Here is a 27,768-nt window from a genome sequence, read left to right on the forward strand (position 1 = left end):
CATTCATTTGTTTTTCCTTTTTATACATTATTTTTATTTTAAATTGGTGCTAAATAAAGTGTATTATTATTATTATTACTTACTGTGTGTTACAATCAACACTGTGATTTTGATGTAAGATTTGAGCAGCAGATTTTAATGTCATCTGAAAGAGAAAAGAAATATAATGAGATTAAGATTATCATGAAATTAAAGCATTCTTTCATTTAATGGTTCTATCATTTTATTTAAGATACACTTTAACCAATAACTTTAAAAGATTAATCCAAATTATACCGTCCTCTATCTCATACTGACCGGTAGTGATTCTCGTAAAGAGCCCATTAAAGTTTTGACTTTTGTGATATTATCCATTTTGTCTTGCTGAGTTTGTTGTGGCATTGCTGGCTGCATTTGTTGTGGCGATGGCTGTTGCATTATTTGACCAGATACAGGCATCTGCATAGGTACGTTAGGCGCACCGCCCATTGCACCACCTGGGTTCATAGGTACGTGCATGTTCATTTGATTCATGATTTAGAATTATACAATAGACTGCGAATTCTCAAAGTTATAAAAAAATATGTTTATATGCTGGGTCTGCTAAATCTCAGTTTTAACTTTGCGTTTGACACAAAAACAATCCAAAAGAATATGTCAGTGTCCACTGTCCAGTGATGACGGAAGATGGCTGACAAATGACAATTGACATAATATTGTCATATGAGTCACTACAGTCTGCGCCATTAAAGAAGTTAGTAATCGTGAAGCTGCCAGTGCCACTTTTACAATTCAAATATGAAGGTTTTCTTTGAGTTGTTAAATGTATGAATTATGAAGTGTGACTGACTATTTGTTTAAGCATTTTAATGTAATCCTTCATTTAGTATTAGTGTTCATAATTGTGACCATTATTTACAATTAAGAAAAAGCTAGTTAAAGAGTAGGTAGGTATTCTTGACTTGACAACTGACATTTTTGACTTCAAGTCTCAATTGCAAATTGGAATTTCGAATTCGCGCCAAACCGTAGGATTTGAAATTAGTACCTATTTCATAATTTTCTATTATGAATTTAAGTAAGTTAGGTTTTGATTGTTTATGTCTTACCTCTTTTTTTAACTATTTAGAACACTTAAAATGAACAAATATGAAATGTTTGATAGTTTCTGTTTGTTAAATTAAAAGTTAGTACCCATTGAACAAATTATTAATCATATAAAAATTAGGAATTACTGATAAAGTTATGTAATTTATATGGTGGCGTTTGTGTAATACAATGAATTCGCATTTCAAAATAATGAATGCAACTGACTTGTGGCAGGTAAGCACCATTTTAAATTTGCAATGAACTGATATTGGAAGTCCATGATTTTCAACTCATATCAAATATTTATAGTTTGACTAAAATCTGATAAAATATCTGTTTACAGAAAGAAACTAGCTTACCGTCTATACCCACTTTTAGTCAAAGTCTGGATAGTGTTTTAGGAAATGAAGGAATTCAATTAGGATCTATCACTGAATTATTGGGATTACCAGGATCTGGAAAGACACAATTGTGGTATGTTATTAAAATGTAGTTGTAACTTCTACTTAATTTCACTGATTAGGTTCATTTTTTTGGTTTTGTTGGAAATGACTAACTTTTTACTTATTTAAAAATAATCTTGTATTTTTAAGTACTTAACATAACCTGGCATAGGTTATAAGCTCAGAATATATCCAAAGTTGAATGTATTTATGTAGGTTTTTATCATCTTTCAGTTTGCAGTTGTGCGCATCTGTCCAAATTCCTAAATCACTCGGTGGATTGGATGCTGAAGCTCTATACATTGATACAAATACAAATTTTACACTGAGCAGGTTTAAGGGTATTCAGATATTTTTCTAAATAGCTTTTTTAGCCTTCAGCTTCACCCTTCTAAAACAAATTTAATTTTTACTCCCAACATAAAACAATAGGAAGTAATAATTTTGATTTGTGGGATTGTCGCTTCTGAACAAATGAACCGATTATGATTCTGTTTACTTTGATTGAAAGGTGTAATAGCAGGGAGTCTTCTTAACGGTGTTTGATAAAAATCAGTCAACTAGCAATGCCACAGCATAGCAGATAAAATATTTTCCTCAAATGAATTGATTTGAATAGTAGAATACTGTACACTTTTAAATTTTATATCAAGATGGCTATCATTTGTGTCATAAGTTTACAAAATTTTTAATTTGTTTAGAAATTCTTCTTGCAAGTCAGGAAAAATGCAAAAGTATACTGAATATTGAACCCATAAGCGAAGAAGAATCTTTAAGAAAATTACATTACGTCAATGCATTTGGTTTAGAAAAATTCTGTAGCCTTATTTATTCACTATCCCAAGTGATAGCTGAAAGACCTCAAGTAAGTTGTTAGTTTATTTTTTTGAGAGCATATTTCTCAAAAAGGCTCTTATTTTTTAAAATTGTTTTTAAAGTTAAAATTATAGGTGTTGCATCTTTTCCATTTATAGTTGCCATGTTTTCCTAAATATTATTCAACTCCCAAAACTTACTGATATTTGAATGCAATCTGTAAATTTTTTTATTTATTTATTTCAGGTTCGACTCATAGTTATAGACTCCATAACTTTTCCTTTCAAGGAAGGTATTTCAACAAAACAGAGGACAGGTTTATTGTTTCGTTTAATGGCTGAGGTTCAGAAGCTTGCGATTGAAAAACACATTGCAGTAAGTGCCACTTGAAATACTAAATTAATGCCTAGGTGGAGTGGCCCAATTCGTGGCGAAGCGTGCTCGACTCCCACTATAAATTATCTGTATTTTTTATTTACTATGGATATTTTCATAATTAATGCCGAGGCTATTTATATTATAGACTCCCTACTCTCCCTATGTAAACATTAGCTTTGTCATTTTTCCAATTTTTTACAATTATCCTCATCCAAACACAGACAACTCCAGCGAACCACCAAATTACTCCAATGCCCAATTTTATGCTATTTACACTAACGAGATAATGAGAATAATGCTAATTTAAATTATTGTTGCCCTACCCAATATTGATAGTTTGATATCAAGTAAACATTAAATCAACAATCAAAGAAAAAAATCATAGAGAAATTAATCACAGCGCTCGCATCGTAGATATAATATGAGATCATATTTAAGAACTTATTGTTGCCCTACCCAACATTGATAGTTTCATATCAAGTAAACATTAAATCATCAATAAAAGAAAAAAATCATAGAGAAATTAATCACAGCGCTCGCATCATAGATATAATATGAGATCGTATTTAAGATATGTATGGCTAGTACAGGTACTGAAAGAACTATAAAGTTCTCATTTAGTGCTAATCAAATAGAATCCATTTGGCGCCGACAAGTTTTTAGGCTCCTTGACTTTAAGTGGTGTAAAAGACACGACATCCTTTATTGTTATTTAGCTAGTTCTGGCGCAGTCGGATGTATCTTCATATTGTTGTTTTTTTTTTTAATTAAAGCAGTTATTATCTTAACCCCAAAGAAATGAATCGAACCAAATTTATTAAAATCGGTTCATGCTTGCTTTATAAGTGCATGAGTGTGTGTTGTGTGCCGTTAATGCTCGAGTTATAACTAACACGACTTTCTCTTTTTAAATACCTATGTTCCTATAGACAAGAATTTACAAAGAGAAAATATAATAGAAAATATTTTTGTTGTTTAATTGTTACGTTTAATTCAAGAATACTTAACAGACTTTCTTTTCATAAAGGGTTCAAGCGGATAGTTATATAATAATGTAAATTTTATTTTTAGGTAGTACTAACGAATGAGATGAGCACTCGTGTAGGGTTGTCAACAGGGGCATTGGTTGGGGCATTTGGTGATGCGTGGGCCCACAGATGTAATAAACGCTTGTTACTAACAGCGCCTAAGTTCTTAGAAAAAGAGAGATTAGCAGCCCTGCTTAAGAGCAATAATTCACCAGAAACTGTGGGAAAATTTCAAGCGAGTATACCTATTAGTTGCCAATTAATTTTATTTAATTTTTTGTATATGTAACTGAGAATAAATAATTAAATTGCACTATTATACATTTACTAAGAAAATTAGTCATGTTCACATTATTGACATGCAAATTATTCAATTGCCTATAGTTTGGATTTAGTTTATTAAGTTATAATAAATTTGTAGCTGAATGAACAGTTCTTCATTTTAAAGTTATACCTATAATCATTGTGTAATAACTTTTGTTTCGCTGAATCAATGAACTGTTTTTGAAAAGTTGCCAAAAGCAATGTTTTCCGCATGTTATGCGCTAATAAACCTAGATCAATAAATACAAGTTGTACTAGGAATCGATTACAATTTGTTGTTTTGCCAAGGTCTCTTAGAATGCCCAAGCATTCTGATATATGAAATAGAGGGATAAAGATATTTCTCTAATCTTCTGCATTATGACTAGTCAGTTTTAATGTAAAACTTACATTGTTTCTTTTCTCAGATCACGAAGGAGGGCATCAGGGATATATGAATAAAACACATTTAAAACATACATAGTTTCATTTGAATGTATTGGTATATCATATAATAATACATTTTAAACAAAACTACAGCACCAATAAATATCTCATTTTCACAAAAATATCAAGCAAATATATTCTATAACATTAACATTTAAGGCAGTTTCATACTGAACTTAGCTTAGTGAAAGATTTTTTCTTATTATGCCTTTTCTTACGAGACAAGTGTGAGTAACACGCGTTTGTAGTCCCCTTTAGTATCATCCTGCAAAATATTACATTACAATTTACTTTCTAACAAGGATCCGCAAAACATGCAGGTAGCAAAACCACTTTAAAACTAATAGCTTTTAACATAAAACAATAAGATTTTGCAGGATTAAGCACAAAGTGTGACTAGCACATTCCTGAAGTCACCAGTTAGGTCTTCCTGCAAAGATATTGAAAAACACTGTAACTACAGCAAAATAAAACGTGTAGATACTGGCCCATAAATTCTATAGACAAATCACACAGCGTGCATTCGAGATTATATCGAGATTATAAATTATACATGATATACAAAAATAACTTAAAATAAAATATGTAAAATGCATCGTTTAAGTATATTGCACCGAAGGTAAATAGGGCACAATAGACTGCTATCACTTAAAATCGAGCTTGTAACGGGGTTATGACGCTCGTTATTTTTATCTGTTCTGAAGCCTTAGTAACACATTGTCGAAAGGAGGTGACCGAGAGGGCCTCCTAACTCCTCCTGAAAAATTGACAACTACTTGTAAAAGCGTTTTAAAACAACCCAACCCCGTGCACGTCACGATATTAAGCTGTTAGCTACTGTGCAGAGAAAGTTATGACAATGAGCAAGCAAAATATACAGATCTTCAAAAAATTTACACCCGCCACAGATAACCTAAATGGCACTGACTCCATTGTTTGTGGTAGTATTAAATCAGTGCGTATCCGTTCAAAAACCTATATAGCCTAACAATTGACGAACTTAAAGGAATTTAAGTGTTTTATCTTATTCGTTGAAGTCCTGACCGCAGGCCACAATTTATTCAACAAGGGTCAGTAAGGCCTTCTTGTAATCGCCGGAAGTGTCGCCCTGTAACCAAAACGTATGGCTAATAGTTTTATTCGCATTTGTAGATTTAATCTATCGTTAACGTCACTTCGTAACTCACCAATTACTCATTGCGCTCTCTTTTTTTTATTTTTCAGTTACCTCATGGGTAATTTCAAATTTTGAAAACATTAAGCAGTATTATTAAGCATTTCATGCAGGAGGGCAATTTTTTATATTGATATAACAATTTTCGCAAATAATTTAGAAAAAAACGTTGAAATGCGAATACATATATACTAAAACACATAATATATTTGTAATCTATTGTCAAAAATAATTGTAAAGTTGTATGTTAATGACAATATCGTTAATTTAAAATTAAAGCGTTATTGACAAAAAATCGTCATTGCTATTTACGTAGGTAATTGACGACAAAAAAAAACATAATTATTATGCAACGAATTTAAATCGCGACATTTATCCTTTGCATTATTTTTCCTAAATAGATCTGTATATACACATTATTAAATTGAAGATGATAGAACAATATGGGAAAAGAAAATTATTAGTTTAAAATGAATGTTTGCCGTGTTGTCCGATTTATACCAAAGAAAGTATGGGTCAGAATCTATTTTTACATTGTAAAAAATATGCTTAGTATTCATGCGATTATAAGCGTTACTCATCTAATAACACAATCTATCGTGAATAATTAACTTTAAGTGTTATAATTACTTTGAAGTCTAGAAATTACAACTAGGGTTAAGTAATACTTAAGTACCTACACTAATAATGAACACACGATCTACAGTGTTAATTATTATTTATGATATCATATAAAACCACCAAAAGAATGCGTCTATTAATAAGCGACAAAATACAAAAAATAAGAAGAAAATGTGTTTTATGATGTACTAATTCTGTTGTCATTTTGAAACAGGCTCTGGAAATATGTTAGTATCTTATTGGACTTGCGCAGTGAATACTGCTTTAATAACTTTATGCATTTGCAAGTTATTGCAAAAATTCAGGATACCTTAATACAAATACTAAATACCCGGCTTCGGCCGCGTAGTTCCCGCTCCTTTAGGATTTCCGAGATATTACCTATGTCCTTTCTCGGGCCTTAAACTATCTTTGTACTATCCAAATCAGTTCAGTAGTTTAGACGCACAAATAGACAGGGTTACTCGGATTTATAATATTAGTAGGGAACTTTTATATTGTAATATTTTTGCATGTAATGAAAAGCCTGCAAATCTACAAGCATTAGTTTCAAAATCAATGGTTGCACCTATTCATGACAACAGAACCAAATCTAATAGAATTGTTTGTAATTTGTATTAATAAACAAATTATTCACCATTATATGTCAAATACTGATATATCGCTTATGAAATGACGAAAATATGTAACACAAAAAGCGCACACAAATATCAAGTAAATGGCAAATCACTTACAGCAATCCAGTCTTCCAAAGGCTTGCCGTACTTCTCGAGGAATGCCTGTTTGATATCTCCAAGGTCGATCTCTGACCGACTGACTACGATCCTAATGAGTGTCTTGTCGGTTGTTCCCAAACCTTTCATGGAGTAGTATAGGCGCTCAGCGAAGAAGCCTACTTTGCTCTTAACGCATTTTACTGTAAATTAAAGGGCATTTTAAAAAAGCTATGAATTTAAAAGCTTTGCTTATTGGGTATAGGTGCAATTATGTTATTTAGGTCAATACAATACGGAGTTGTGTAGAGCGCATTGGTTAGTATAAAGGTACCCATGTGTTTTCCTTATTTGAAACTTGGCAGGCAACGACAATATTATGGTGTATGTTAAGCTATCGAGATATACATTAAAAACTAGCAAACCCGGCGAACTCCGTTTCGCCACCAGATGGCTGTATGTGAAAAATGATATTCCCGCTCTTCTGTTGAAATTTTTCCTGAATTTTGCTATAAACCTCACGGAGCACGAGAATGAAAAACCGTGGAAATCGGTTCGTGTGTTCTGGAGTTATAGCGTCAGGAAGAAAAACCCGAATTTTTTTTATATAGTAGAAGAAGATAGCATTACATTTTTGTTGTAAGTTTGATGTAACCTCAAAAATATTTAAATGGTTAGATTTATATGGATAAAATGTAACTAAGGAGAAAAAAAAACTTAATCACTACCTACAACAAAAACAAGGTCGGCTTCCTATACACATAGCTGTGACCTTGACGTAACCTAATAACTATGACCATGCTATGACTCAACTTGCATGACAGATGCGGGAAAATAATATATAAAACAATAACGAATATATTGTACACGACTTATTAAAATCATGTACTTATTCCCATTATTTTTTCTAAAAGCGAGTTTTCAACACAATTATAGCATTAACATTACTTTAAAGCGGAAATAAAAAGCTTTATCTTGATAAATATTCCATAATTTATACATATAAATTATTAATAAACTGTGATAAAATTATTATATAATATGTGAAATTTAATTAACGAGATAAATATATACGACCACGTTACCTTACTTTGTAACTATTAAAAGCTATAAGTACATTATTTTAATTGAACTAATTCAAAACCTACCGATAGCAAGCATGCCCTTCTCGACGCTTCCAGAAAATTCCTTCTTGATGGACTCTTCGATATCTTTACCAGTCAGAGCCTCGAATTCCGCAAAGATCTGAAAGTAAATGAAATAGTTATTAGACTTAGTGAAAACGCAATCTTGAGCACTCGGGCTTAATTAGGATATTGCCAATTGCGAGTTATATTGTTGAACGAAGTAACCTAACCAGTATTCATTCATGTGTCATCGACAGATATACATATTTGAAATGAAGTTAAAGGCTATCACAATTTTAAATCAATATGTTCAAAATAGAAAAATATTTATTTACAAGAATTCAATTTTTTCTAACCGATGTTCCCAAAGCATAGAGATTCTCAAATCGACTATATTTTTTTGGTTTTGAATATTCGAAAATTCCGTGGGTTTTCAAATGATGTTGATTTTTTATATTTGAAAGGATATAGGCTCCTCAGGAACATCGGTAACCTTTTTCTTTTTAATTTCAATCCAAATCGGTTCAGTAGATCCTGTTATTGGTGCGTTCAAGCAAACAAACAAAAAAATATATCTATAGATTATACAAAGTTAATTTCACTTTCATTCACATTATTAATTCCTATCTTTTGCTTCGATCGATTTAAACGATGAAAATAAACATCAGCATATCGACATGTAACTATAATACATACATCAATAATTATCATAATCAATGAACCATATCTCAAAACAAACACACAGATATGCTATACGCAAACAAACCTGTCTCAATTGCTGATACGAGCGTGTGATAAGGATAGAGTTGAAGACTGATTCGTCAGTTCCCCACTGGCCTTCACCAGCGCTGGCCAAGGCCTGAGCATCATCCTTTGCCGCACCTTCATCTACACCTTGGTTCTCATCACGATTGGCCATACAAAGAGACACGCAAAGCCTCTTGAAGTGACCAGATGTGTCCCCCTTCAGATCCGATTCTAAGCTCTTGCCGTACACTGAATAATTAAAAATAGAATGATATTTAAATTTGGAATTAGCATAGGTTAGATATAGAAATGTGCTAGTAGGGATACTAAATACTTCAAAAAACTACAATTGTCTATTGCTATTTGCTAAACATAGGTTTCCAAAGAGTAATTGTGCCTAGGTAGGAGTACCTAGATACAATTACTCTTTAGAAATACTTGTGACAATATTACGATGCTGCAATGTAAATATTGATTATGGGTACCTAACGTTGTAACTTTCCTAATATATTAAATAATTTTGAAACATTTTAACAATACCGGATGTAGTATGTGCTCCAATTAGTAAATAAAACAAATATCTGAAATGATTTTTTGAATGTTTTCCATAAGAACATTGATTAAACAGTATCCCTTCATCATACCATTAACAGTTCAATTAACAAAAGGCTCTACGAACCACGAATATTAATGAACTTGCATGCAAACACGGTCCGTGACCTCATCGTTTGTGGGTAATTGTCTACAGCTAGATGGCAATGATAATAAATACTAGAACTTTCTATTTTTTACCGATCAATACGCCACTAGAATAGTCTACTGGCTTTATCATATAATATTTTATTCATATACCTGGTTTGTACTGCATTGGATGAGTGTTTTGCAATCATGCATGTAATTTAAAAAAGTGCGGTTCAACATGAGATGAAAATATCATATAACACACATTTTACGATAAAATCAATAGTGCGTACTATCATTAATATTATTCAATGATTACAAAATGTTAATGAGGAAAATAAAAGTACAAACTTTTATGGAGCAATTTTGATAAACGTTTCGCATGAACGAGTTTCATACCAGCTATTGCGTGTTGAAAACCTATTTTAACTTTCAATGTGACCGATTAAATATAAACTTAAAAATTTATTTAAAAAGCTGCTAACATCAGTTTTTAACTTTACGGTAATGTTAGGTAAATCAAGATATTTCCTCAAAGTATTTGTGCCACATTCATCTACCTACGGACTTTATTTTAGCTACTCAAAACCTACGCCATGCAGATATGAACTAATCAGATACCTACCTACTCTCCTACCCAAGCGTTTAAAACATTTTCAGGTGTATCCGACTTATATTAATAATTGGAAGCTGTAAAGATATATATAGATCAAGATCCTACTAACGCATATATATTTAAATAAACCTATTTATTACTTTAAGTCATTAAAGAAAAGTCAGGAAACAACAGACAATAACATCAATTAACAGAACAAATTCAACACTTACGTTGTTCATAGAACGCAGAGATAGTGCGGATGCCATAGTTGGACAGCGTGCAGAGAATCTCAATGATGGCCTCTTCATCAGTACCGATTCCCGCTACGGCATCATGAAGTTCCTTGGCGTAGAAGTGTGGGAGGGGAGTCATCAGGGCTATGATGACATTCTCCAAGTTACCGCTCAACTCGCTCTTGAGTTCACTGATCAAGTCCTGGTTGAAAAGAAATTATTTAGATTAGGCATTGGTAACTATGTAATAACTTTTATGTAACAACTATATTAAAAGTAATGATCGGCGTGTTTTGTTGTGTAAAAATAGAATAAAATATATACATACATTGTCCTATCCTTCCTTCCTACTAATATTATAAATGCGACAGTTTGTAAGGATGTGTGTGTGTTTGTTACTTTTTCATGCAAAAACTACTGAACCGATTACAATGAAATCTGGTACGTAGATAGCTGGACATCTGGAATAACAAACATATAGGCAACTTTTATCCCGATATTTTCACGGGATACGGACGCGGGTGAAACCGTAACCGTAACTAGTAACCATATAAAATACATATAATTTATATAAATATTGGTGTGCTGAATATATAGTTTGGATAGATAATAACTTGTTCATAAAACAGTTAGTATACTTCCCTTCTGAAGAATTTAGTATTACACGCTTTTAAGTTGCTATCCTCCCTAGGACAAATACAATTTCCAAACTACAAGTGTATAAGGTATGTGCTAACTGTAAATGTTTCTACGTTTTGTTATTTCAGTGTAACGTTTAATTTAATATATTATGTGTATGATTTATTGAATCGGAATGTTCTTTCAACGTCATTCAAGCTGCCATGCATACGTTTATATTTGATCCACTTGATAGAGGACCTGCAGTTGACTCATGATTCCATAAATGTTAGTTTATCACGTAGGTATAAAGGACTTATTCATAAAAGTAAATATATTCATTATTTAGATAATTGTAAATTGCTTATTTTAAACATAAACGATAAACGATATTGCACGTTCCAGCATAGGCACATATTAATAAATAGTTACTGCATAGAATATATAGTTTGACAAACCGTAAACTCTTGATTTAACATCATTTATATAGCATGGTTTTCGCAAACATCCGATAAGATAAAGACGTGACATTAATCTGAGACGTATAATTCTGTTACAGTTTTCATAATTGTATGCATAATGAGAATATTATATTCTTAATCAAAGCACACTATATGAAATATTATATGATTAAAAGATTAATGAATCAGTGTTGAATGTCGTATCACGAACCTAATTACCAAGAATTTTCGTAAATGCAAGCTGAATAGCACGTTTCGAACAGGGTTATGATAATTATAGGAACACTAAGTAAGCCGTAAACGCTAATAAAAATAAACAGTATTAATGTACATTGTAAATGGAACAATCATTATATAAGCGATACATTTATTCATTCAATTTGTAAGATTGTAGAATTTCCGATCATGATGTGCATATAATGTCGTTAACATAGATACCTCAGATGGACAACGTATGTGAATATTAAATAATTCTCAATTCAATATACCTATATACAAATTGAATTATCACTTACAATCGGGAAATAATATAAATACCTACAAAACAATTGTTTGTCAATAGAGCGTAATTCATTTTCCGGTTCCATAAAAACTTGGGTTTAACTATATCAAGTATCCTTTACCTTGCCATAGTTGGTCTTGAAGGTCTCAGCGATTTCTAAACGCTGGACGATGCCACGGCGGCATAGCACATCGATGATTGCTTTCTCATCTGTGCCGAAGCCCTTCATGGCCTTGCGGAGGGTCTCCGCGTCCGCAGCGGGGTCGAAGGGATCCGCTGGGTACACCGTGGGGGTGCACTGGGGGAAAACACATAAATTACATTGTTGCCACATGACAAAAATAGGTATAAAATAGGTAGAAAATTTATAGGTGCACGAACGAGATATATGTGATTAAAGTAAAAAAAAACAAGAGAATTTAGCACACTTTTATTTTACTGCATGCAAATCAAGTATTTCAAACGAATAACTACATATTTGCAGTGCTGAATGCATGCATAAATATTTTGTAGATTTCAAGTTCGATTGTCGATCCGTCCGGAAAACATGCCAATGGATTACCATTTATAGGGTTATTAAACCCTTTTTATAATAAAGCTATCATATAAAATGCGCCTATAATATACATTCAAATAAAAGCGCAACCGTGAAAATTGGATGCAAATGTACACGAGAAGATTCAAATAATTCAAAGCTAGAGCCATTTTAGATTAGGAATAATTGAAAAAAAAAACATTGACATTGAATAACAAACTCAATCAAGTACTTAGTTTCAAGATTTCATTTACTGACCTTGAACTTTTCCTTGATATGCGTTGGGCATAATATATTTTAAAATTAAACGAATTATCATTTAGTTATAAACAGCTATAAATATACAAAATATCCAAACGACGAAATGTAGTGTAACTATGTTATTATTCCGAAAATTGACTAAAGTTTATAAAACATCATTTAATTGTCATCGGTAAATTTTCACAATTTTATCAAAATCCAATGGTAAGAGCCTATATTGAAGTCATGTAGATCGAAAAAACTAATACCATTAGTTAGTGGAACATCGCGTGACTTCATCAACTATTCGAATATTAAATTGTGATGCATATCTATATTGTGAAATATTACTACAAACTTTAATTAAGTTTGCATATAGAAGTTACTAATAAGTACATTATAAAAATATCAGGTTTAAACCAATAGGAACACGTCTAAATTTAAAAAAGTTCAAGAAATTAATTAATATATTTATTTATTGTAAACAAATTTAACTGTATGAAAATAAAAAGTAATGAATTTAAACAATGATTTGAAACGCAATATTATACCTAGCTATTATGTATATTACCGATTAGTAATAAACAATCTTATTAATATAAACGCGAAAGTATGTAAAATTGTATGGATGTTTGTTACTCTCATGAAAAAACTTTAGAACGGATTTTGATGATACTTAACAATAATGTAGCTTATGTACAGAATTACACAGCTATAATGTAACTAGTCTTGTCCGCAGGTTCGACCGCGGGTGAAAACACGCGGCACAACTAGTAACTAATAAGCCTCTAATTTGTATTAGGTAAAGAACGTAGGTATTTGGGCTACCTAGAGTCAGCAATAAGGTGCAGAGTATACTTGGGCTTTTTAAATACATTTTTACATACAATGTCATTAACCGGTTTATGCATTTTATCTTCTTCGTTTTTATCAGAACTCGTTATTCAAAATTATTGTTTATACTAATATTCAAAACAACTCCGCAGGTACACGTATGAACAACAACTAGCGACTGCCTAATAAAATTAGTAATACATCCGCGTACATTCTATGGTAAATTTTCCCACTAAATTTAACCTGTTTACCCATTAGTTCTGTTAATAAAACGCTTTCATAAGAACAACCTTGCCCCGAAAAGATGACATCATCTCTTGGGAATCGATACAGCTAAACGTAGACATAGTTCGAAAGGTAGGTGGAAATTTACCTTGTACGGGTAGTACTGTTGTCCGCTCATGTTGAAAGTCCTAAAACAAATAAAAACACGTAGAATTTCTTTTCATTTGAACACTTCAACGCTTCTGATCTAAAAATAAGTCCACTACAATCACACCAACCGGCTTTTTGCCGATTTGCAAACATGAACGCCGACTATACGTAATTTAGATTCTAAATACACAGTTACTTTAACAAATTATGCGTGGATTTTAGGCAATAAATTTAAATTGTGATAAATTAATAACTATTTACGGATTAATAATAAAATCATAATGATACGTACTTGTTTTTTCTTATTAGACGACACACCCAACCAAGCTACTTTGCGGCAAAATCCGAAATAAATACGTACGTATGGAACTCGGCGAGTCGGTGAGGTCGGTCGGTTCCGTGGCGTTTTTGTTCGCCCTCTCACTCACTATAGCCAATCGAAATAGTCAACCTTTGGTCGATGATATTCATTATACATATTGACGGCAACTTCAGTTAATAGTAACGTGCGACCCAAACACACAGTGACCTAATTTTTACAAAAAAGATCTTCAAGTACCACCTTGATTGATAATAATCATAATTTTATAACTATAATAAAAGTGTTTAAATGTAATAATGTTATGCATGTATTCTACTAATTTAAGAAAAAGCTCTGTTTAATTTGTGCATGCTGTGTTAACCTGTAATTATTTGTTACTTTTTCGCAAGAATATTTGTTATATTATTTATATTTAAAAAACACTGTAAACAAATGTTGGTTGACCAAATAAATAAATAAATAATAATAATTACACTTATGGATTTATGATTTGGGATTTCAGTAGCTTAAATTTTTTTATACACTAATATATAATTAAGTACACAAAAATAAATTTTAAAATTTTCATGAAAATGTTTTATCTTCAATCTTAATTAGATTAAGATGAATAAAGTTTGTTATACCAGTAAGTCTATATTATCAACTTTATATACACCATTCGCATCTTCTTGATCCATTTTCTTTTGTCTTCATTATTCACAAGACAATTAAATGAGATTCTTACATAAAAAAATTTACAAAATCGTGTGTCTTATATATCGGATAAACTGAAAAAATCCCTTTTCGATTTTTTTATAAAACCAAGTACCCAATACCATAACCAAGTATACCAAAGGTTGACGACACTAGGTCCACGTAATCTCAAAGCGATGATGTCACCGGCGTCGCCGCGGCCCGCGGATACGGGGCCGCTGCTTCTACATCAAAACTGCACTTCAGTTTCAATCAATATACATTTTTGCTAAAACATCACAATGGGAAACGATTATTTCATTGTTATAATTATTACGTACAAATATCTTTGCAAATGATTTGCAATATGTCAGTATACTGTACAATTTTGAAACTTCTACGTTAATGTCATTTTTTTATATCTTAACTAATCAGGCACAAATATTTCTATCTTAATGAAAGTGTACAAAATGATAAGTTCATTCACTTTTCAGCATCATGGTCAATGCATAATGTTACTCTGTAAAACTTCACCTAGGTAGGTACTAATGGTATCTATTCAATCGTAGGTACACACATACGAGAAGCTTAAATATTAATCGTTGATTTATTTATATAAAATTACCTTTTATATTTATTAACCGTTGGGTACGATAAATAATAAATGATATGTAGGTCCTAATCCGGGTCAAAACTCTGGATGATATATAAGAAATACTATATATAGGAAGTATTGTTCATAAATGGTATGTACGGACAAATTTAGTATGTATTTGTAAACATCTATAATTAAAACTTGCACTACTTTAACATGACTATCGTACGATTCCTTCGTCATCATCATTGATCTTAGTCAGAACTTAGATCATGTTTTGTGAATCATGCTACGTAAAACGATTAACTTTGTGACAAGTGTACATATAATATATACTCATTCCTCAGCGTAGTGTACGCTTGCTTACGTATATGTGTGACACAGAGATATTTAAATATTTTATAATTTGTAGCTAGTAGAAGTTAGATATTATTACTAAAAACGTGTGTATGACGTGTCTTTAAACTTTGAATTGTGGAACAATACTTTATATTAAATTATATATATTTTATCAACGTATCGGAAAAAACAAATGGCTTTTCAGAAAAAGCTTACTAATTACTTTACTTACTAATATAGAGTACCTTTGACGATCGTATAGTTTTGTTCCAATCGGTACTTGCCCTTTGCTTTTATTTACTACTCAAGGAATCCAAGTTTTTAGCAGTAAATTATAGTTATATAAATAAACAATAGTATATAGCAATTTTGAAGGAACCACTTTTATAAAACTAGGTAGCTCATCCATTTTTGGCTGCTTTCAATTTTTACTCTACTTTGTACATTATTGTTAAAATGTGATAGCTTTAGCAACGAATATAAATGTATAGACGTAAAGTACACGCCAATTATTATTAGTTACATCATACTATTAACTGTTAGTTAATATTTGTTTATACTATCCTCATAATAAATCTGTATAAATTTTTGTGGAGCCGAATAAATGTTTCTTTCTTTCTTTTCTTTGATATAAAAATCTACGTTGAAAATATTCCGACATTTTGTATAAAAAATAAATGTTAAAAGTATTAGGTAATAGGGTGGTTATAAGACTGAAATACTGCACCAGCAATTCGATGAAGTAAAAAACTCTGTACTTTAAATCCATTTATGTATATAAAAGCATAAGGTCACTCACTCACTCATCACAAAATCTCAAAAACGGCTGAACGTATAACGGTGAAATTTGGTAGGAAGTTAGTTTGTAGTTAGTAGACGCGTACTAAGTACGGGTTTTGAAATTTTTTGTGCTTATTGCGTACGCAGTAATGTGGTTCATTTCCATGTCAATTTAGTTTGACCACGCGCGCGAAGCTGCGGCCAACATCTAGTAAAATATAATGCAAAAATAAGAATGTTCTGCTTTAATAAATAAATACGTATTATTACATTAAAATACACTCCTCTACCCAATTTGTTACTTCTTTTACACAACTTATGAATCTTCTTCTGGGGAAAATTAATATCTCACTGTGAGTGTAGTAAAATAAAAGAAACAAACTTGTAAAAAACTGATTTATTACAGTAATACATTTAATTGGAAATACAATGATGGCGTGACATCGCTCTCGTTACGATATTAATAGCTCCAATATACATAAATAACATTCTATTTATAATTGTTTTAGTCTTCAAGGAAGAAGTATTGACCCGCACGCTTTTGTTCAATATCCTGCAATACAAAAAATTAAAAACATTAGTTTTTTAAATAAAAAAAACAAAACCATTCAATATTTTTAAATCTATATCTCCGATAATGATGAGGTTGTATTAATATCAAAAGATAATGACGAGATATTCCAAAATAAAAATTTAAGTTCAATGAACTTTCAATGTTTTTGCAGTCATAATATTTTAAGATAACACACAAGATGAGGCTATTCAGGTGGATGTAACCTGGTTGACATTTTAAATTTCCTGTCCTTTCCAAAAATTTTCCTTTAGAAATATTAAGCATTATAACTGAATGTTTCTACTACAAAGGTTCCGTATTATGTACAAGAAATAAAAAAACTTGCCTTAACAGAAGAATGCTTATTGATCCTAGGTCGGAAATTGTTTGGATCTCTCCTGAATGTGATACCCAGTAGTTCCAAGAACCTATTCATTCCATTCAACAATGACTGTGGAGCGTTGGCCGTAGCGTGTGCTGAGGGAGTACCCTCAAACACAATAACTCTATCCGCCAGGTACGTAGCCATTATGAAATCGTGCTCAACAACAAATCCAGTCCGTTTTGCATGAAGAATAAATCTGTGAAATCAAGTAATTACTTTAATGTTTAATGATTGGTTAAATGCTTCTAAGGTATACTTTAAAATATTTTACAAGTTTCATATTGGTCATGTGGACGATATAGATTATCATGCAAGAACAGACAAGAAATTTAATTAAGTTAACTTAGTCAAAATATTCAAGTATTAGCTTAATTTAATAAGTTAGCACAAGTAATAACAAAATTTTTTGTAATATTAATTATTATTGGGCACAAAAAAGTCAGCAATGTATTAATTTTAAAATCGTACCGTTTAATGACTTTAGCTGCGACTAAACGTTGTTCAGAGTCCAGGTAGGCTGAGGGTTCATCGATAAGGTATACTTCAGCAGGTTTACCGAGGCAAAGCACTAATGCTACACGTTGCAACTCACCACCAGATAAGTTCTGAACCTCTTGGTCCATAATTTCTTCTATTTTCATTGGTTTCATAACATCAGTTATAAACTGGAGAATAAAAAAAAGATACTGTGATATTGTGACTTTTATTAAAATGCAATTATATAAGAATAATCAACATATGCTTATTTATTTGTTACATAAGCATTATGTTCACTACACATGGACATTTGAGATTTATCACAAAACTGGCCAAGTCATCAACTGTATTATAAAGTATAATTATTCTAAATACACAATGTAGGCTCATATTACCTGAGGATGAGTGTAAGCATCCCTAATTTTTTCATGCAGCAAATTCCGCACCATTCCCTGTGACTTGGGAGAAATCTTCTGTGGCTTGTAACTAATATGCAGTTGTGGCAGCGAATTGGCACCTTTATAAATAAAACAGTGTATTTTTAAATTTTTAGTTTTATAGCATTAAAATGCTTTATAAATGAGAAATTTTTGAAAGAATAGTAAAAACAGTGTATTTAAACTTATTTTCAAATACTTATTGGACCAAACCTTGACATTGACTTGGCTTTGTTTTTCCAAAAAATTTACATATGTTTGAGGTTTACTTGTCCCAAAGGAACTTATGTATAAGTTGCTTTGGGACAAGAGACAGTTCAACAGTTTAATTTTAATATTGCCATGTTAATTGCACATTTATCAACACTTATAGCAAAGACCTGGCTCAAATTACTATGAGATTTTGAGAATGTTTTATTTTTTGTAACTTTAAACAAATTCATTCATACTAATCTTAAAATTTTCCAAAGAATATTTATAAAATTTTACATCAAAAGCAAATTAACCTAGCAAGAAACTACTAATATTATTTTAATTTGAATCCTGATTCCCTGAAAAAATATACTGAAGAGCCATTTGTTTCAAAAGTAAAAAAAAAATTCATGACTAATCTCTAAGTAGGTCAGTTTCAAAATGAATAATTTACATATACAAAATACATAAATAAACAATACTGGATGCCATCATTTAAATAATAAGAGTTTTCTCAAAGTATCTAAGGAACTATCAAATAAAAAAAAACAATGTTGAATCTATTTGTTTTACCTTCATTAGGCATGGATGCTTCCGCATGTTTTAAACATTTTTGAAACACCGGATGAAAAAATAGATCGAATATCTCCGTTCGAGCCATTGTAAACGTTTTAAAATACGTTAAAATACATTAAATAACTTAAAATATACCTAAGCACAAAAAAACACTATAACCTAGTTATTTTAGATAAAATACATTAATTAATCGTAACATCGTATAGTTATTTTGTTTTAATACTTGTAACGGAAACAATATTAAATTCAGCTGAGTAAGCTTTTATTATCTAAAATAAATGATAGATTTTCGCAACTATCACAAACGTTTGACAAATTTCACTTATCTTGACATGACATTTGAAAGAATATTGCCAGTAACATATACCGTGATCGGATACTCGTAATGGTATATATTCCGGTCACTCTAGCCATAGATACACAAGTACGATTTGAACATGGCAACAATTCTTATTTAAAAAAATTATTTGAGTACATAAAAATATCATATTAGTCGGCTAGTTTAAATTCATTTAAATATGTGTATTATCCGGAATTATATACAATTAATTAACATGATACCGGTGCTCAAGTATGAACTCACTAGATGTCAATGTGTGAAAACATTATCAAGTAGGGTTAGGTTAGGGTAGGCAGGATTTTTTCATTATTAATTAAATTTATATGTACTAAACACAGGATTTTTTTTCATATTTACGCCTTGAGCCTTTAACCAACAAAATTGGAGGGGTACAATATGTTAAAAATTATAATTTCTTAACTGTTTGTAACTAAGGAGTTCTTATTATTATAACTATAAAGAAAAACTTGTTGTATCAATATAAAAAATATTGCTTACCTTCATCAGGTTCAAGGTTTCCAGCCAACATCCTAATAAAGGTTGTTTTGCCAGTACCATTTTCGCCAAGCAGTACTAGAATCTCAGAGTCAGAGAATTCACCTTGCATAACACGCAAAAAGAAATCACCCATTTTCTTTGTCATCTCTGGGTATTCATAATGGTTCATGCGTTTTATCTGTTAACATAAAATCATAAATAAGATTTTTTATTGAGTAACAATACATTGATTCATCAAAAAACAGTCACCATAATTGCTTGCTGTTAATGTGTGCTAAAAGCCTTTCACACAAGACTTATCTAGTATTATTAAATTACTTATAAATCACAAAAAAATAACCATTTCATAGAAAACATTCATTAGATTCTTATTTTACCTCTTCTTCTGTAGCAGACTCAGCAACTTTAAATACCAGGGATTCAGTTCTGAATCTCATATTCTCAGTGGGAACAAAACCATCAAGGAAAATATTAATACCTGAAAATAATATTATATGAAAATATTACTTATCAGTTGACAGTTGATTGCTATATCATGTATTTATATTGTATGTACATCTTACCTTCTCTAACTGAAAATGGCATAGTAACTACACCGTAAGCACCAGGCACACCGTACAAACAACAGATAAAATCCGACAAATAATCTAACACAGACAAGTCATGCTCCACAACTATGATGAACCTAAAAAAAAAACAAAAAATTTAGTTTTTACTCATACAAATTATCTTAAAATAGTAGACAGTTTCAAGGGTCAGAAAATTTGGGAAAAATAAACTTAATTATATTGATAAAGTAACACACAACATATGTACTTTAATAAGTTTATATTCCACCAATAAATATTCATACTCACTTATCAGGATGTATCAATGATCGAATAGTACGAGCAGCATTCAAACGCTGCTTAACATCCAAGTAGGAGGAAGGTTCATCGAACATGAAAATGTCGCCATTTTGTATGCAGACCATTGCACAAGCAAAACGCTGCAGCTCTCCTCCAGAAAGTGCGGCGATCTCACGATCACGAATATGCGACAAATCTATGAATAAGTAAATTAGTATTAAATTTAAGTCTCTCATATACTGAACATTTATACATGAGTTGGGCCTTAAATTGTATCATTTTATTGAAACCAACAATCAAGACGACAGATACTTTTGGAAAAAAAAATGAATAAAAATCTCTTTTGTACTTTGTAAAATTAAAGGTAAGAAAGTTCTTATCTTTAAATTATTAAATTACTGTTATACCAAGCATTTTGCAAATTTCAGGCTGATTCTTCCTTTCATCTTTCTTGTCCAGTAGTTGTCCAACAGTTCCTTTCACAGCCTTAGGAATTTGGTCCACATATTGAGGTTTAATCAGGGCTTTAAGATCATCTTCCAGGATCTTAGTAAAGTAATTCTGCAGTTCAGATCCACGGAAATGAGAGAGGATTTCTTGCCAGTCTGGAGGATCCTAGAAAGCAAATAAAATATAGTACATAATATTGCAATGTTTAATTTGAAACAAGTTTTTTTTAAGCAAATCACAAAATCCTATAAACAGAACAAGTACACTTGGATTTATTAGTACCTAATGAAAGTGTGGTCACTATATATAGGACAATTTGAAATTTTCCATTATGCAGCATATTTTTGATAAACTCACAAGCATAAATTACTTATTAGTTTTAGTGTCATTTTACATACCCAAATCAAGCAATGAACTATACTCATGTATAGCAAAATATATATGTAAAGAACATACATACCATATATCTACCCAAATTGGGTTTTTGTTTGCCGGCAAGAATCTTCAGGGCAGTAGATTTTCCGATACCATTCTGACCGACAAGACCCAATACTTCACCGGGCCGAGGAATTGGTAACCGATGAAGCTTAAATGAGTTCTTTGAATACCGATGCGTGGTATGCTTTTCCAAGTTGGATGGAATATTGATAATGGTTATAGCATCAAATGGACATTTCTGAAACAAAATAAATAACAACTACTTATATTTGAATTACAATTTCATACTTAATATACATAAAAGCACTACAACTTTAAAAGTATTACAAATATATATTACAATAGTTTGAACATACCTTGACACAAATACCACAACCGATGCACAACTCCTCTGATATAGTGCATATTTTATCATTGGGAGTTACTTCAATACAGAGCTTACCCATACGCACCACAGGGCAACTCTTTTTACATTCTTGCCTACATCTCTTTGGCTTGCATCTATCGGCATTTACGATTGCAATACGGGTAAGTTTGTCGGTCTCTTCATGCCCTTTTTTTCGTGACATAACTGCCGGATAAATAGAACTAATTAAAGCACACTATCACACAAATATTATTGTCAGTAAGGTCAACACTTTTCCTAAATATGTGGCAAATTATAGCACTATAAAGTAACCTATAAAACATCATATGGAAAAGTCTAAAAATGATAAAATTGAATCAGTATCTCAATTGTTCTATTATATATATTACTCATAAATCTTTTGTTCATGTAATTAATAGTAAAAATTAATAAGATACCTAATTAAGAAAGGCGAACGTTGGACAACTTTTGCCTACGTTCGCGTGTCCTAATAATTCGAAATGTCAAAAGGATCAGTCATGTTCATGAAGTTGGGGACAAGAGGTTTCAATCGTTATCTGTCAAAGTAATATGTAAATAGACCTTTAATGTTACAATTTCTTTGCCAGTTGATGTGTATGTAGGGTAATAAATGAAAATGAATGCGTTGTTTATACTATTTTTTATATTTGTATAAATTAGATACAAGAGTGCATAAACATTAAAAAAAATTATAACACAACTCTCTCATTCTTACATAGTCTAATAAAAAGAACATGTAACATGTCCATATTTCTTTACCCATGTATGTATGTGGTGCTTATAAGTGGTGTTCGTAATCGTTATTTTCAAAGGGTACTGTATTAATAATGTTATATTGCTATAAGAAAAAAAGTTTACAACAACTGCCACTCCACAGAGTAAGTAATAAGTGAGTTGTGAGTCGTGACACTCCACCGTTCTTAATCTGTGACTCGACCACAACTTTCTCCAGCACGTTCAGCTTATTATTACTGTAGAGTGTAGGTACTCCGTACTCTTTGCACCAGTACTTGACTTAGTTAGTACTAATCTACTAGGTAGTGAGTGCCTATTTCATACTGAATCTGTGGGCACTTTGTAATACTTTATGCTTAGGTCATAGATTATACACTTAAATATTTATGTTGTAAGTACTCTGTTTGCCGGGTTCCCGGGTTGTTTAAAATGTATAAAAAATATTTATATTAATAATTCAATATTGCCTATGTGGCATGTACTGTTTGAATAAAATTTGTTTCTTTGTTTGTGTCCCAGAATTAATGTTATTGAGAGTGACTTACAAAGTATATTTATGTATTATATTAAAATTAGTACTTCACAAAATAATTTACAATTTTGCAACGTAATATGTTAAGTGAAAACTAAACTTTTATTTATTAAAATTTGCAAATCCTATCAGGTAAAAGAAAAGTCAAGTTCTAATCGGGGATCAGCAAGGTAGAAAATAAGTTTACCTCAAGATTACAATTGCCAGAGTATTATAACATCTGTTCCAAGGCAATGGAAAAGTCAGGTATTCATTTCTTTTATATATTACAACCAGATAGTTTAATAAGCCATTATAGTAAGAACTTCTTTTGCATAAAAACATAAACAAAGTTTACATGACACATATATCAGTGGATACTCGTGATTCTGTGGATCTAAATTTTAAAGACTTGCCTAGGTAAGCAGTTATATGTTGTAGATCCAAATCATTTGTCTAGCTGTTTCATTAAATTGCTTGATATCATTATGGCAGTAAATTAAATAAACATGCCCTTTTATTGAATAGCCTAGGCTATTAATGAATATGTGAATTTTTTTTTATATAAACTTTAAATTTTTCTATAAATTTTATTTAAATTTGTTGCAGGTTCTCTAGAAGTATGCATTGATAGCTTAGAATCTGCAGTAAATGCAATTAATGGTGGGGCATCAGAGTTAGAAGTATGCAGTTCATTGGCAGAAGGAGGCCTTACGCCATCACCTGGTCTTGTAGTGGAAATATTAAATATTGTAAGTGATGTTTAATATGTTTAAAGGATGTTTGAATAATTAAATAAATAAAAAATTGTTTTTGAAAACTGCAATCATTGAGGAGCTCTTAAATAAAGTATTAAAAATACAAAAAATCTGGCATATTCTGACTTAATATATAGACATAATAGAAACAATTATTTCTATAGGTGTTATTCGGAATGTGCTAAATAACTGAAAAGAATCAGCAAAACTGTTTAGTAGTAACAAACATACATATAAACTTGCATATTTATTGTATTAGTATGATGTTTGGGGATGTATAAATTTAAGTTTTATGAAGTAATATAAAAATCTATTTCAATTATCGATTTTATTTACCTGCAAGATAAATAGCCAGCATGCCCACCTGGACTAATATTAAGGACTAATATGGATGGAATTTATTAAAAACTAGCAAACCCGGCGAACTCCGTTTCGCCACCAGATGGCTTCGTTTTTCCCGCTTTTGTGTTGAAATTTTTCCTGAATTTTCTTTGCTATAAACCTCACGGAGCCCGCGAGCTTTCCAACGAATGCAAAACCGTGGAAATCGGTTCATGCGTTCTGGAGTTATAGCGTCAGGAAGGAAAACCCGACTTATTTTTATATAGTAGATTAGTCTTTTTAATGAAGAAGTTAATGTATTGCCATTATAAACTATTAATGCTATGTTGATAACCGTTTATGTAGTGCAGATTTCTATTTATTACAGGTGAAGAAGATAGATCGGAGATCAAAGAAAAAATGCGAAGAAACAATAGATGTCGAAAATGTTGGTATCTGTTAATTTTGTTTTCAGACAGATATTTTTTAAATGGCCTTCTCGTGTGACTAAATAAATAGTTTACTTTTTACTTCAGAGATATGGCATTAGAAAAATTTAATTAATCACTTCAATTGTATTGTGTTTGTGATCGAATTAATTTTTACTGGGCGAACTGATTTCGATGATTCTTTTTTATTTCAAAGCTGATGCTTCCCATGTGGTCCCATTTATTTGGACTTGTTCCATAACTATTCTGTTTTTTTTTGTTTGAAACATTTTAATTGGTTAATTGGACAGAGAAATACTTCTATACATATTGTTCAATATCCAACTTTATAAGATGTAACATTAAAGTTATACATATTTATATTAAATGCAGGCTGATTATTACAGGTTCCAAAGGTTAATATCATGATCCGATGTAGAGGCGGATCCGATTTTAACTATTCAGCACCAGAAATGGACACAATGCTAGCCGATGTACGCCATTACAAAACAATGGGCGTAGATAGTTTCGTCTTTGGTGCTTTGAATGGAACGCGAGGAATAGACAAGGAACAATGTTCTAGAATAATTGCAGAAGCACATCCAATACCGGTTACATTCCATAGAGCATTTGATCTATGTTTTGATCCAAATGTTGCCATGAAAGAAATAATAGAACTGGGATTTAAACGGCTTTTAACTAGTGGGCAGAGACAATCGGCGGGAGATGAAGATGCGATACAGTTAATAAATAATTTACAGCAAAGATATGGCCGTGAAATAGAAATTATGCCTGGCTCTGGCGTGACCATAGTTAATGTGAAAAAATTTAAAGATATGGGTTGCAAATTCTTTCATAGTTCTTGTAAGGTTGTGAAGAAAGTTGATGATTTTGAGAATGATCTGGGAATGGGTGTGGGTAAAATTTATGTTTCTGGTGAAGATATTGTTCGATCTATGGTACAGATTCTCAGTTGAATCTATATAAATATTATTAAGTGATAAAATAGAATTCATCAATATATTTATCAACGTTGTTTATATCTTTTATCGTCAGAGACTGTATATTTATGTAAAGTATGTATGTGCAGTAAAGAGCTTAATTTTGAAATAATGTTTTTTATTTTCTTCATTTAATTTTCAATACATAGAATATAATAAGTTCATTTAAAATATAGAAGAAAAAAGACTCCTTTTATTTTAGAGTACTAAGATAGAGCGTCTTTTATAAATTTGTCCTGATTTTGATTAATTATGCAATGGAATATGTAGACGTAATATATAAATTATAACCAGTGGTACTTGTAATTCATCAGTCGTATCGTTAGGTAATTATAGAAACTGCCTTATTGAATTAATCAAAACCTATAATATAACATGAAAAACTAATCTGTAACCCGCAGCGTCACTCGCGTGGTACCCGGATAAAAAGCTATTGCTTGTCTATGTGCTAATTCAGACTATAATTATCTCTGTACCAAATTGCATACATCTGTATGTTTATGTATCGTATCTACGATAAGCTGTTTTCGCGTGAAAGCGTATCCAACATCCATCCATCCATACTTAGAAACTATCATATTTTTAATATCAGTAGGATTATAGATACGAGTATTAAGATTAAGATAATAAGTACTCGTATTTTATTATATCTTGACCTGTTTCTTTGGAATAGATTTGAAAATTCTATGGACCTAAAAACTTTGTTGCTAGAAGGATAAATAAGCCATTTTGTTCTCTTCAAATAGGTGAAAGAAAGAAGGCACTTCTAATAAATTTCTTTATTCAGTGACATTACATTAAGTATATCATAAACTATTTCTAAGGTACAAAATAAGGCTATATGTGAAGGTGAGGAGGCTTACTTTAAGGCAGTTCTCGCTTACCGTGTTGTGCACGTACTTATTATCTAATATGTACAGTTAATTCTTAATGATATAATATTATACCTAAATATATAATTACGTTGGTAAAATTACCAGAGATATATAAATAAGTAAAGCGTTTCATTTCAATTTACAAGCATGGACCTAGGAAAGTAGAAAAATGTTGTCTAGTCTTTAAGATCCATTGTATTATCGCAGGGTATTAACTATATTTCAGTAGAGTCCTATATATAAGCACAGTTTCAGTTTCATATAGCGAACTTAAACCTCGAAAGGAAAGCGTTGAGGAGAAAGTTTCCTTTAAAGTTTTTTTTTGTTTATTAAGTAATCATTAAGCAAAAATGCCAACAAATATATAATTTACATTTATAAATATTAATAATAAATAATAATAATTTATGGAGGATTTACTTTTATCCACATAATTAAACTTATACAAAATTTGTGCAAGCGGTCAATACAATATTAAAATCACTTTAAATTACACGATTGCACATAAAAACAATTTTTTGACATAATATGCGAACGAACACTTCCTAATTAATAAAATTTGAATATTATAAAATAACATTATCTATACAATAACAGAATGCCTGTTTGTTTTTTTATCTGGCGCGTAAGGTTCTAACTTGGCCGGTTCTGTGTTTAAAGCGCTATAGTCTACTGGAAATGGCGGTTGAGGGAGGGAGTCTTTTGGAGGCACTAGTAACCATTGTCCAGGTCCATTTGGATTCTTTCCCATCAGCCAGTTGATGTAACAGTGCACGAACGTACCGTAATCTAAGATTAAGTACGTATTCTGAAAAAAAAAAAAGATATATATCACTATCGTCTACATGAAATTTAGTACAGAAATAGATTAATTATAATAATCTATATCTAAACTATAGTCTAGTTA

The 27,768-nt window shown here is 31.2% G+C and overlaps 6 protein-coding genes across 13 annotated transcripts in view; 2 read left to right on the forward strand and 4 right to left on the reverse strand.

Annotated features, from left to right (window-relative positions):
* The window catches only part of LOC119828950 (mediator of RNA polymerase II transcription subunit 29), a 6,790-nt gene extending 6,130 nt beyond the window's left edge, over positions 1-660 (reverse strand). Inside the window, exons 1-2 of the mRNA XM_038351281.1 lie at positions 298-660; positions 84-145 (exon numbers count right to left, since the gene is read on the reverse strand). Coding sequence (XP_038207209.1) covers positions 84-145; positions 298-513 — 278 coding nt within the window. The 5' untranslated portion in view covers positions 514-660. The remainder of the gene's footprint in view (positions 1-83; positions 146-297) is intronic.
* Positions 661-738: 78 nt separating this feature from the next.
* LOC119829109 (DNA repair protein RAD51 homolog 3-like) lies at positions 739-4,513 on the forward strand. The gene is made up of 7 exons (XM_038351497.1): positions 739-1,302; positions 1,412-1,542; positions 1,746-1,852; positions 2,213-2,376; positions 2,574-2,702; positions 3,777-3,968; positions 4,465-4,513. The coding sequence occupies exons 1-7, from the start codon at positions 1,258-1,260 to the stop codon at positions 4,492-4,494; spliced, it is 798 nt and encodes a 265-aa protein (XP_038207425.1). The 5' UTR covers positions 739-1,257; the 3' UTR covers positions 4,495-4,513.
* Positions 4,514-4,600: 87 nt separating this feature from the next.
* Positions 4,601-14,384, reverse strand: LOC119829108 (annexin B9). Of its 4 annotated transcripts, none has more exons than XM_038351496.1 (8): positions 14,235-14,384; positions 13,941-13,980; positions 12,080-12,256; positions 10,375-10,579; positions 8,885-9,114; positions 8,140-8,236; positions 7,013-7,194; positions 4,601-4,748 (listed from the first exon to the last, which is right to left on the reverse strand). In XM_038351496.1, the coding sequence occupies exons 2-8, from the start codon at positions 13,968-13,970 to the stop codon at positions 4,698-4,700; spliced, it is 972 nt and encodes a 323-aa protein (XP_038207424.1). In that variant the 5' UTR covers positions 13,971-13,980; positions 14,235-14,384; the 3' UTR covers positions 4,601-4,697. The 4 variants fall into 4 exon arrangements, with proteins under 4 accessions (XP_038207424.1, XP_038207423.1, XP_038207421.1 ...); XM_038351495.1 differs by having other exon boundaries at positions 4,601-4,913; XM_038351493.1 differs by having other exon boundaries at positions 4,601-5,240.
* A 2,648-nt stretch (positions 14,385-17,032) lies between these two features.
* Positions 17,033-22,764, reverse strand: LOC119828886 (ATP-binding cassette sub-family E member 1). Its single transcript, XM_038351179.1, has 12 exons — positions 22,649-22,764; positions 22,201-22,415; positions 21,867-22,082; positions 21,364-21,571; positions 20,966-21,152; positions 20,672-20,793; positions 20,486-20,586; positions 20,109-20,286; positions 18,461-18,582; positions 18,057-18,253; positions 17,550-17,784; positions 17,033-17,203 (listed from the first exon to the last, which is right to left on the reverse strand). Exons 2-12 carry the CDS (start codon positions 22,411-22,413, stop codon positions 17,156-17,158), a joined length of 1,827 nt encoding a protein of 608 aa, XP_038207107.1. The 5' UTR covers positions 22,414-22,415; positions 22,649-22,764; the 3' UTR covers positions 17,033-17,155.
* Positions 22,765-23,126: 362 nt separating this feature from the next.
* On the forward strand, positions 23,127-26,095 carry LOC119829088 (copper homeostasis protein cutC homolog). Of its 4 annotated transcripts, none has more exons than XM_038351465.1 (5): positions 23,127-23,212; positions 23,632-23,745; positions 24,088-24,230; positions 24,946-25,005; positions 25,393-26,095. In XM_038351465.1, the coding sequence occupies exons 2-5, from the start codon at positions 23,733-23,735 to the stop codon at positions 25,960-25,962; spliced, it is 786 nt and encodes a 261-aa protein (XP_038207393.1). In that variant the 5' UTR covers positions 23,127-23,212; positions 23,632-23,732; the 3' UTR covers positions 25,963-26,095. The 4 variants fall into 4 exon arrangements, with proteins under 4 accessions (XP_038207393.1, XP_038207392.1, XP_038207395.1 ...); XM_038351464.1 differs by lacking the exon at positions 23,127-23,212 and adding an exon at positions 23,222-23,358; XM_038351467.1 differs by lacking the exon at positions 23,127-23,212 and adding an exon at positions 23,266-23,298.
* Positions 26,096-26,707: 612 nt separating this feature from the next.
* Positions 26,708-27,768, reverse strand: part of LOC119829112 — a 56,277-nt gene continuing 55,216 nt past the window's right edge. For both annotated transcript variants that reach the window (XM_038351501.1, XM_038351502.1), the window contains exon 8: positions 26,708-27,669. In XM_038351501.1, coding sequence (XP_038207429.1) covers positions 27,445-27,669 — 225 coding nt within the window. In that variant the 3' untranslated portion in view covers positions 26,708-27,444. The remainder of the gene's footprint in view (positions 27,670-27,768) is intronic.

Source organism: Zerene cesonia, chromosome 9, assembly GCF_012273895.1.
Source record: "Zerene cesonia ecotype Mississippi chromosome 9, Zerene_cesonia_1.1, whole genome shotgun sequence".
NCBI classification, from domain to species: domain Eukaryota; kingdom Metazoa; phylum Arthropoda; class Insecta; order Lepidoptera; family Pieridae; genus Zerene; species Zerene cesonia.

Bases quoted from the DNA above. Each gene is read 5' to 3' on its own strand.
- LOC119829109 (XM_038351497.1), top strand. From the start codon at position 1,258: ATGAATTCGCATTTCAAAATAATGAATGCAACTGACTTGTGGCAG. The intron at 1,303-1,411 runs GTAAGCACCATT...ATCTGTTTACAG, and splicing joins ATGCAACTGACTTGTGGCAG to AAAGAAACTAGCTTACCGTC. The intron at 2,703-3,776 runs GTAAGTGCCACT...TTTTATTTTTAG, and splicing joins CGATTGAAAAACACATTGCA to GTAGTACTAACGAATGAGAT.
- LOC119829108 (XM_038351496.1), bottom strand. From the start codon at position 13,970: ATGAGCGGACAACAGTACTACCCGTACAAG. The intron at 12,257-13,940 runs GTAAATTTCCAC...GTTTTCCCCCAG, and splicing joins AACAGTACTACCCGTACAAG to TGCACCCCCACGGTGTACCC. The intron at 9,115-10,374 runs GTAAGTGTTGAA...TTAATTATTCAG, and splicing joins CTCTGCGTTCTATGAACAAC to TGTACGGCAAGAGCTTAGAA.
- LOC119828886 (XM_038351179.1), bottom strand. From the start codon at position 22,413: ATGTCACGAAAAAAAGGGCATGAAGAGACCGACAAACTTACCCGTATT. The intron at 20,287-20,485 runs GTAAAATAAGAA...TTATGTTAACAG, and splicing joins AGTCTGCTACAGAAGAAGAG to ATAAAACGCATGAACCATTA. The intron at 17,785-18,056 runs GTACGATTTTAA...TTGATTTCACAG, and splicing joins GCAGCTAAAGTCATTAAACG to ATTTATTCTTCATGCAAAAC.
- LOC119829088 (XM_038351465.1), top strand. The intron at 24,231-24,945 runs GTAAGTGATGTT...TATTTATTACAG, and splicing joins TAGTGGAAATATTAAATATT to GTGAAGAAGATAGATCGGAG. The intron at 25,006-25,392 runs GTTGGTATCTGT...TGATTATTACAG, and splicing joins AAACAATAGATGTCGAAAAT to GTTCCAAAGGTTAATATCAT.